At 33.6% G+C, this 10,467-nt stretch overlaps 1 protein-coding gene across 4 annotated transcripts in view; it reads left to right on the plus strand.

Annotated features, from left to right (window-relative positions):
* The window catches only part of YTHDC1 (YTH domain containing 1), a 36,005-nt gene extending 26,046 nt beyond the window's left edge, over positions 1-9,959 (plus strand). For 2 of the 4 annotated variants that reach the window (XM_045079828.1, XM_045079830.1), the window contains 7 exons: positions 689-855; positions 3,335-3,417; positions 4,684-4,720; positions 4,793-4,856; positions 4,963-5,025; positions 6,713-6,847; positions 8,941-9,959. In XM_045079828.1, the coding sequence (XP_044935763.1) occupies positions 689-855; positions 3,335-3,417; positions 4,684-4,720; positions 4,793-4,856; positions 4,963-5,025; positions 6,713-6,847; positions 8,941-9,165 (774 nt within the window). In that variant the 3' untranslated portion in view covers positions 9,166-9,959. The remainder of the gene's footprint in view (positions 1-688; positions 856-3,334; positions 3,418-4,683; positions 4,721-4,792; positions 4,857-4,962; positions 5,026-6,712; positions 6,848-8,940) is intronic. The other 2 variants (XM_045079829.1, XM_045079831.1) reach the window with 1 other exon arrangement.
* Positions 9,960-10,467: the final 508 nt, after the last annotated feature.

Genomic DNA, 10,467 nt, shown 5'->3' on the forward strand with positions numbered 1-10,467 from the left:
AAAGTATGTGTACCTAGGTTTTCAAGTCTACAAATGAAATTAAAAGTGGTGGTTTAAAATAAACCAAAATCTTTGACTCCTAGGTTCTACTCATAGTAGAATATGTTTCTATTCATAGTTTCTACACGTAACTTTGACAAGAAGTAGTCTGCTTTCATTGCTCATAAATGAACTGTTGGTAGTTGAAAATAAAAATTCATTTTAAAAAGTCCATTCATTAGTATCTCTTTGTAGTTAATATTTTAGTTTAGGTAGCAGTTCTTAGTTATCAAAGTTGTTGGCACACACTAACATGTTTTTCCTCCACTGTGTTAAGGTAGATAACCCTGTCCTGATATTTTTGTATTTTGCACAAAGAGATATTCCTTTGTTTGTAGAGGACAATTGTCACAGAGTTTTAAGCAACTGCATAGGTATATTAAACTTTGGAGATTCTACAGTTTTAGTTTTTACCCTTATATAAGTACATGGAACACTTTAGAAAGGTGTTTTTTTGTTTGTTTGTTTGCCCCCCCCCCCCCCAAAAAAAAAAACCTTTGAAGGAAGTTTTTGGAATCCTGTATGGTCATCAGCCTTGAGAAGGAAGTCTCCAAGTCAGTCTATTTTTGTTCTTGTCCTTCAGGAAAATACAAGTCTATTGAAAGTTTCTTCTGTTTTCTTTTTGTAAATTACTACTTTCCTATTCTAGGAAATTGAACTTGAATGTGGAACCCAGCTTTGTCTTCTATTTCCCCCCGATGAAAGTATTGACTTGTATCAGGTCATTCATAAAATGCGTCACAAGAGAAGAATGCATTCTCAGCCCCGATCAAGAGGACGTCCATCCCGTCGAGAACCAGTCCGGGATGTGGGAAGGTTAGAAACGTTCTTTGGACTGATAATAGGCACATGTATCAGAATAACATGATGGAGGAATGTGATTCGTCAAAAGTTTGTCCTGCGGTAAAGAAGAAAGAGAAAATCCTCAAATCAAGCTGCATGGACTAGTTTGTGGCTTCATTGAGGATTTCACATGGTCACCTTGGTCTCAGTCATTTTTCAAGAGGAAAATGGGGATCTTTCCTTATGCAGAAAAAATTATTTGCTAAAGAGTGATAACCAGTTTAAATTAGATAATATTCTGATTATACAATGTATACAATTGAAATGAGGTAGGCCTTTGTTGCTCAGAACAGGCTAGAAAGGAGGAAGAGGAGGAAGTCTTTATTTGCAAAAATTGTTAATATTTTGTAAAAAGCCTTTTCTTTCAGGTGTGTCTCTGGATAAGCCTTATCAGATATGGGACTTTTATAAAGGATCACTAATGTTTTTTCAGAAGATGACGCCTCATTTAGAGGATAAAATGTTTTAAGTTATTTTGATATTCAAGAGGAGCATTATTGGGACTGTTTCAGATTTTACCATCGTGATGTGTTAACCCCATTGCCAAATATTCTCTAACATGTACCCAGTGAATTCACACATCTTGCTGAGCTTCTGAAAACAATAGGTTCTTTCCAAAGGGGATCAAGTGGCCCTGGGAGACCCGGCAACAAACCGAAAAGAAGGGCTGTTGCTGTGTCTGTTTACAACTTTCCAGATGCTGGCAGTACCTGTGGACTTAAAGTGTTTTTTAGAGGATCGCCATGGTTATTGATCACTACTTTATGAACTAAGCAGCATTTTCCAGGAAAAGGGGGTTTAACTTGTTACAGAATTGGAGAAGTCTTTGCAAAGGACTGGTTTAAGCCCTTCCACCCAGCACCTTTCCCTGTGTAGATTTGCATACAGCTAAACCTAAAATATTCTGCTAAAGACTGTTGGATGTATGGTTGATGGGATGAAACGTTTGGTTAAGTTTCCTTTTGGTGGAAACATCCTGTGGTAGGTACAGATAATCCAACAAGAGTCCCCATTTCTTTGAGCTTAAAAAGGACACTGTCGAGTAGGTAGGAGGAAACCTGGCAGAGCCCCCTTATTTTTGGCCTTAAAGGACTGAACACCAAGATGTCTTTTGAAGTTTTAAGCTAAGAGGTTTCCAGTGCAATACAATATATACAAGTGAAGTTTTTACCTCAGTTTTGCAATGGACTGCAAACTATACTTATTACACCACTACACCTTCTCTCAAGCCTGCCAGGGCCTCCATATATGTATGTGGCTTACAGCTTACAGTCAGTAGTTGGACTACTGTATGAACTGTTACTATCATGTTTTATACCGGTCGTAAATGCACTCCCCAAACTACAGGAAAGCGGTATGTTTATTTTTTAAACCAGCTTTTAATTTTCTTAGTATTATTTATTGTAGATGCAACTGTTTTTATTTTGTTGGGGGGTTTGGGGTTACTGCACTTTGCAGTTTGAGTGAACTTGTGTTGGAAAAGTTAATGAAAGCAGTTGATAAAGAAGTAGCTGGAAAACTAGCGATGCCAGGTTATTATAGAAATTTTATTTGGCATTAAAGGGTAAAATATTTATTACCAGAAAACTTGGAATTTTCATTTTTATTTTGTGTAGTTCTTTATCAAATGCTAAATAAAATGAAGTGTATTTATGATGTATTACATTAACCCTTGAGATTTATGGGAGACCATAAAGAGCAGCCCTCTGTAGACAGTAAAATTTCATCTTCTAAAGAATATATTTTGAAATTGTTTTATGAACTCTGTTAAAACTGCCCCAGCTTTATTTTAAGGCATTGTCTCTAGAAAAAATTCCCTTAATTCTAAATGTTATTAACTAGAAATTAGTTTTTCAAAGTATTAAGATTTTTAAAACTTTCCTGTAAAGTCACTATAAGTATCAGATTTTCTGTATGATCATGTGAAAAGCATAATTTTGTGCAAAGCAAAAAGAAATAAGAATTCTTTATTTTGTTTAGACTTCTAAAATGATACTAATAATTTTGAATATATAGATTTTAGAGTTACCTGTTGTGTGTAATGATGATAGTTTTTTTTTTTTTATTTCCTTGCTTTTTCACCTGAATGGAGACTTTATTTGGGAAAGTATTTTGTTAAACTGGATATTTACATTAGTTTGAGGGCCGCTCATTTACTTTTGTTTAAAATACTAAAATTTGATTTCATGTTTTGAACAGTCTATTTCCAAGTTTCTCATCATAGTAGGAGGATTATAGAGAATATTTGTTTCCAACAATACATTCAAGAATTGATTTATAATAATTAGAGGAATTAAAATTTAGAAATTTTAAAATTTGTTAGCTAGAAATTAGGATGCTATTTTAAAGGAAATAATGGGCTTTTCTTTGTACTTCTGTCAGAAACTCTTGCATTGCTGTTTGTTGTCCCAGCAGTTTTTGGTTTAATTTCTAATGTGTCTAATTTGTGTAGGCGTCGACCAGAAGATTATGATATTCATAACAGCAGAAAGAAACCAAGGATTGACTATGCCCCTGAGTTTCACCAGAGACCAGGTTAATATTTTATAATCCTGCAGATATTTGACTTAAAATTATGAAACAACAACAACAACAACAAAAAAAACATTTATTACAATTCTGTAGTTCTAAAAGTGAGAAAACTTTAGGACATGACTACTTAAGCCATAGGAGATTATCAATAGCTGTCACTTAAATTCTATTTTGTGAAGGCTACCTAATCTATTTTAGTATGACTCGTTATCATAATCTGTTAATTACCCAATGTTGCTAATTTATAATTATTTCACGAGTGGAAACTGCACAAATGTTTTAACATTAAAAGTGGTTAGGGAAAGCAGTGATTTTACACTTTATTCTTTTTATTTCCTGTTATACTTAGTATCTTATGTGGTAAATAGCTTTAATTAGACACTGAAGTTATATTTTTCTAAATAAAAATCTTTTAACATCATGTTTTTAGAGAGGAATGAGAAGTACTTGTTTTGTAATCTACACAGCAGCTTTTCAGCTAGTCGTTCCCTTACCAGAGTTAAAAAAGGTGAACCGTATTTAAGAGAAGATACTTATTTAATAACAGTAATACACATAAAAATTAGGCAATTTGAAAATTGGTATTAGCATTATAGCATTTTTACATAACCAGTGGCTTGATAAACCTCATTCTTACCCAAAATGGGATATTCTGGAGAGTGAAATTAGTTTTTCCACAGTAACATGGCCACGCAAATGTTTTCACATTTTAATTTGCTGAGTCTTTACTAAAGGAGGGGAGAAAGAATATTTCTTTTTTTCACTAAGGTTCTTCACTTAAAATGTATAATTTCATTTTTGTGACTTTTGCAGTTCTGTTTTTCTCCCCCTTAAGTTTGCATTTTTTTAAAACTATCTGGTTGACTTAGCAAAACTTGTGTATACCTAAGATGGAAGGTAAACATTTGTTTTAAGGAAGTCCTGTTACAGTGTCCTCAAAGATAATTCCTCTGCCCTTACTTTCCTTATGGTGCAGAATGAAGAAATTTTCTATCTAGCGAGAATTGGGGTGTGGATTTAGAAGATTCATATGAAAACCTCTCTAGCAGTTTATAATTCTGTGATATCAGTAAGTTATTTAGTTACTTCCTAGATTATCATGTAATCTGAGAAGAAAATCTGAAAATGGAATAATACAATAATAGCATCACTTAATAGCATCACTGTATTTCATGGGAAGAGTTGAAATGAGTGGTAAGGAAGGTTTAATTATAATGCCATAATAAAAAATATAAATTTGATTTACTAAAATGCTTGATGTTTGAACAGGGTATTTAAAGGATCCACGATACCAGGAAGTAGACAGGTAAGTTGGGTTCACTCTTGCTTAGTTCTAAATTACATTCTTGGAACTAGTTTATGAATTACCTGAATTTAGTTTCACAAATCTTATTCCCAACAGACGATTTTCAGGAGTTCGCCGAGATGTGTTTTTAAATGGAGTAAGTATTTTATTTTATGTATTTAATGTTCGTAAAACCAGGATCTGATTTACTTTTTAGCTCTGGATGTAATTTTTATTATTGACTTTAATATTTTTCATTTTAGTCCTACAATGATTATGTGAGGGAATTTCATAACATGGGACCACCACCGCCTTGGCAAGGAATGGTTTGTATTCTTTTTCTGCAAATTATTTAATTTCATTCACAGTTCCATATATTTTGAACGCTTATTTGAAATGTGGTTGTTACAGTTACCCATTAAGAGACTTAAAATATATATCTTCAGTGATAAAGAGTTGGGGGACTATTTTTAAAACTAAAGATTAATAATGATTTGTGTTGTTTCAAGTTTATTAAGTGTTAGGGTTTTTTATTGTAGTGGTTGGTATTGCAAACTGCCTGGGTTCAAATGTTTTCCCTTCTCATCTCAGTGACCTTGGACAAGTATCATAATATGTTTCTTAGTTGTTCTTATCTGTAAAACTCAGTGAGCATTTGTTCATTCTTTGGCTCATCGAATATTTAGTGTTCATTCTGTGCAAGGCACTCTGCTTTAGGCTGCGTTAGTGAATGAAACGGATAATGTGTCTGTATGGTTTGAAATTTAATGAATATCAGTGTTGACCTCATGGGAGTGTAGAGAAGATAATTTACAAAATACATGTAAAGTTTAGCATAGTGTTTTTGATCTCAATACTCAGTAAATTCTTCCTATAAAAATAAGAAAGAACCCCTGAGGTCTTTACACTTTCATACCCCTAGGTGGCGCAGTCGATTAGGCGTCTGATTGTTGGCTTCTGCTCAGATGGTGGTCTCTATCTAGGTCATGGATCTAGCCCCGTGTCAGGCTACATGCTCAGCATGGAGTCTGCTTGGGATTCTCTCCCCCTCTGCCCCTCCTACTTTTGCTCTGTTTCTAAAATAAATAAATCTTTAAAAAAAAAAAATAAGGTTAATTAAATCCTGTGCATAATTTTTTTTCCTGTGCACAATTTTTAGTTTTTTTTTCTTCTTTCTGTAAGAAAACTGAATCTTCTTAGAGTATCTTTGAAGGTATTGAGAAATAAAAAATTGGGGAATGTAAGTAGTTCTTATTGTTTATGTTTTTTTTTCCTTTTTTTTTTTTTCTTTAAATGCTGCCTGTAATATGGCCTCTTCATCTGACTTACTTCACTTAAGGTACTGTATGCAGATAGATGAATTGCTTTCCTTTAGATTCTGGGAAATTTAAAAAATTTTTAAAAAGAATATTATCTTGATGCTAACTAGGAAAGTAATCTTTGATTTGCCCTTAACTCATTTTATAATGGCATTTAAAAATTTAGTAGGTCCTGGAGGTTTTTTTTTTTTTTTTTAAGGGTAGATGTTTGATTAGTGGTTAAGATGATTGATTCTAGAGCTGGATGCCAGATGTCCCAACTCCACCTTTTTACTAGCAGTGATTTTAAGCAAGTTACTTAACCAGTTGCTTAGTTTCCTTTTTTTGTAACTAGAATAACCAACACCTATCTCATTGGGTTGATGCAAGAATTAAATAAGATGTTTAAAGTGCTTAGGACAGTGCCTAGCTTAGTGTAAGCACTGTATACTGATTTGTTTTGTTCTGTTCGTATTTAAATGATACGTTATGAAAGTGTAAGCATGTTAAATCTTAATAGATGTATAATTAGTTTGTTACATGTTTTCAGCAAGCACATAAAGAGGGTATTTTGAAGAACCTTAATGTCAAAGTAAATGGATCATACAGATTATTAAATTGTTTGGGATTGGTAGTTTGTATAGGGAAATTCTAAGAATGGTTTATTTGCAAGGATATTTGGTAGATGTTTATGGAAGTGGTTTTCTTTTTTTAGGCTCCTTATCCTGGAATGGAACAGCCTCCACATCATCCTTACTATCAGCACCATGCTCCGCCTCCTCAGGCTCATCCCCCTTACTCAGGCCATCACCCAGTACCACATGAAGCAAGATACAGAGATAAGCGAGTAGTAAGTGCATGAGAAAGCTCAAGTTGAGGGAACAACTTTGAATTCTGCTGATAATTTAAATGGTTGCTAGATTATGTTGAGTGGTAGACTGTTTCATATTCTTACTGACTGCTGTTTTAAAGTAATTCACAACTTTTTTTTTTAAATTCTTTTTTTACAACTTTTAATTAAAAATGGGTAATCCCTTTGGATTATTTGAATAGACTATTTCTTTTCACTGATCAAGGAGACGGCTCAAGTTGTGGCTACTTTTCTTTGTAACTCTTGGTTAATATCAGAGATAACATATAGTAGGATGTTTTCTTTCGTACAGGAGTCTTCAATTATAACTAATTATTACTGCCAATAAGTATTTCTAAGCTTTCTGTATATGTGGACTCCATTTTCACAGGATAGATGTTTGTATATTAAGTTAGTTAATAGGTTATCTCTAGTCTCATTTAGTTACTTGTTTCTCTGCCAAATTTTGTTGGTTCACCTCGTCTGATTCTTAAGATGATGCTAACAAATGACAGATGTTAAGAGAGGCAGATGAGTAATTGTCCTTTACTAATTATTGGTTCTAATAATTTAGTATGGTTGATTTGGAAAGTTTTTTTGATCAAAACGGTGAATTAAAGCAATCTCTAGTTAGAGATGTCTGGGTTTTCATTAGACTAGTTAGATAGAGGTTGTTAATTAAGTGATTAATACCCATTTTTTTCCCCCTAATAGTACTTGTGTCTTTTAAAACTGAAATTATCTCCTTGTACTTTTTATTGCAGTTCCTTTGTGTATAAATTTGATAGTCTTAGAAAGGTAGTTTGGTTGTTAAGGTGTGATCTACAGTCTGGAAATCCCCAGCCTCCTCCCTGCCACCATACGTGACGTGATGAATTTTTTGGCAGGGCCAAATAAACATTCTTTATCTTCCCACTTTGTTGAAGAGCATGCATATTTGAGAGTAGGCCAGAGTAGCCCAGCCTACCTTTGAGATACTTTTATTTATTTTCTTATTCTCATAAAGATACTGATTCTTCAAAATTAAATCATTATGATCTTTAAGATTCAGTGAAGCAATTTGAGAATCCTAATTGACTAACAGACTTACTTTTCAGTCACACAGGAAGAGATACATAGTCTCTATATGATAAAATCTTAGTTGTCTAGATGGGTCGTGGTGTTTTTAAAAATGCCTTTTATAAATGATTACATAATTTTCAAAATAGGGATTTTTCCTATGATTCTTTTGTGAAAGGATACTTGCCCTTTTTATTTAATTTTTTGGTTAGTGTATATATTTTATACTAATATTCATGTATTCATTGTAAGAGGTAAGGTGGAATTGTGTTTTTGAACCTTATATTCTGAATATTTGAGATGACTTGAAAAAAGACCGAGTTTAGTAAGTAATAGTGAGTTGAGAATAAGAGTAGAAAGCCAGAGCAGGGATCAAGCTTACAGGTAGCCATAGTGACAACTTGGACCTCACTTAGACAGTTGCTCATCTTACCCTCTCTCGTCGTCCTCAGCCTTTTATGTATTATTAGATCTGCGTGGAGTAGTCTTTGCAATCTTACTAAAGTACTTATTTTCTTAAAATTATGTCCTATTTCAAAAGTTGTCATTAGCATTGCTTCAGTTTGAAAGAATATCTGGAATATAAGAATTCCTGATTTTACCATAAGAGGGCAGAGTTGGTTCAGGTTAGTTTGTAGAATTAAAGAAGGGGAAAAAGAGTTCACCTATTGCAGAAAAACATTGATGATAATCAGCATAGTTGGCTTCAGGCTTGTATCCATGTTGGCTGATAGTCATCTCTAGATAATTACTTTGGCCTAAATCTTATTAAAAAGATTGGATGGAAAAGTCATTGAAGTTATAGAGCAGACTGCACGAATTGAGTTCCAATAGATTTGAATAATTTCTGTTGTAGGTTTCTAGTAAGACATCAAAATCCTTTTCTAAGCAGTGTCAAAATTGCATTTTGTGAGTTAAGGCATTAGTACAGTTTTCTAGATATTTTCTCTATCGTACAGTAATTATAATATAGGGACTCATAAGTGCCTTTTTTTTTTTTAAACATACCTAACCAATTTTTTAACCTTTTCTAGCATGATTATGACATGAGGGTGGATGATTTCCTTCGGCGCACACAAGCGGTTGTCAGTGGTCGGAGAAGTAGACCCCGTGAAAGAGATCGCGAGCGTGAGCGAGACCGCCCTAGAGATAATAGAAGAGACAGAGAACGAGATAGAGGACGTGATAGAGAAAGAGAAAGAGAGCGATTATGTGACCGGGACAGAGACCGAGGGGAGAGAGGTCGATATAGAAGATAATGCGCTTTTGGAAGCACTGATTGTTTAAAGATAAAGAAAAATCTTGTATTTTTTTTTTTTTTTTTAATTTTGTGTGTGTTTACAAGTAGTAAATTTATTTTCAGCGGTCTACTTAAAGTTCATTGTGTAGAAGGGATTATTATATCCCTCTTTGTTCCAAGCATGCAGTATAATAAGAACTGGAAAAACTCAAATCCTCCAAAAATGCACAGTTGACAGTTTGAGTTGACACTTTTATTGGAGCAGAATGGAACAGTCCAAGAATGTAGATATTGATTCATTCTCCGTAAATGTTCATCTGCTTATAGTATGTTCATCCTAGAGTTATTATTTTGTTTATTTGTTTTCTTTTTTTCGGATCTTGATTGATGACTGCCATGATATTTTGCTTTGATGTGTTTCTAAATGTAGTTGCACACGGTTCAGTAAAAATGCTGCTATCAAGTATGCAAATATTGAAGTATGATGGGTTGACAGTATGGCAGTGTTGTAGCAGCCTCTTTGTTTCTCCCTTTCCCTCTTTTTTTTATCTTAAAAAGTCACTTTTTATTTTTCTTCAGTCTTCAATGATGAGAGCAATATTAAGAAGACATTGCTATCTAATTTTTAATCTTTTTAAATAAAAAATTCCTATGTTCAGTAGCATGGTTGATGCTGTCGTTTAGCCTTCCCCTCCAAACTGTATCCATTGGCTTGGAATGTTCACAACTTGCGTGTGTGGCAGCAGAAGATAATTCCCATATTCTACATTGCTACTGTTTTGTATAAAATAAATTGGTAAAGATTGACACTTATCTGTTGTACTTCTTTCTTGTCTGGATGCAAGTTTGTTTTCTTACGCATTCGTGGACACAAAATAACGCTTTGTTTTAGGAACTGTAGGAACCCTGGTTGCTCTTCACCTTTTTTTGCCTAGTTTAGCAGAAGTGATTGACTTAGGCCAGTTATGTTAAAAGCTTAGTTCTCTTTCTAATGTAAGAACTAATGGTACTTGCTGGGATTATGTTGATATTTGGTGAAGTATTTATTCTTCTAACATTCTTGGATCTACTCTGGTGACAGGATTATTTCCTTATTTCAGGCTTTCTGTTTTCATCTTTGATAAGTGAACAACTTTAAAGATGTTTTTCTATCTTTTAAAATCTACTTCTAAATTAACCTCTTACAGATAACATCGTTTAAGTTAACCATCAATCCTTCCCAGTAGTAACAAGCTATATAAAATAAATGACCACAGAAGAATATAGTTTATGAATACAGTTTACAGAAGACTTTGTTGCATTTCAGTTTCTTGAGTTATAC

The sequence above is a fragment of the Mustela putorius genome, unplaced genomic scaffold (assembly GCF_011764305.1).
Source record: "Mustela putorius furo isolate JIRA1106 unplaced genomic scaffold, ASM1176430v1.1 tig00000430_pilon_pilon_pilon, whole genome shotgun sequence".
Lineage (NCBI taxonomy): Eukaryota > Metazoa > Chordata > Mammalia > Carnivora > Mustelidae > Mustela > Mustela putorius.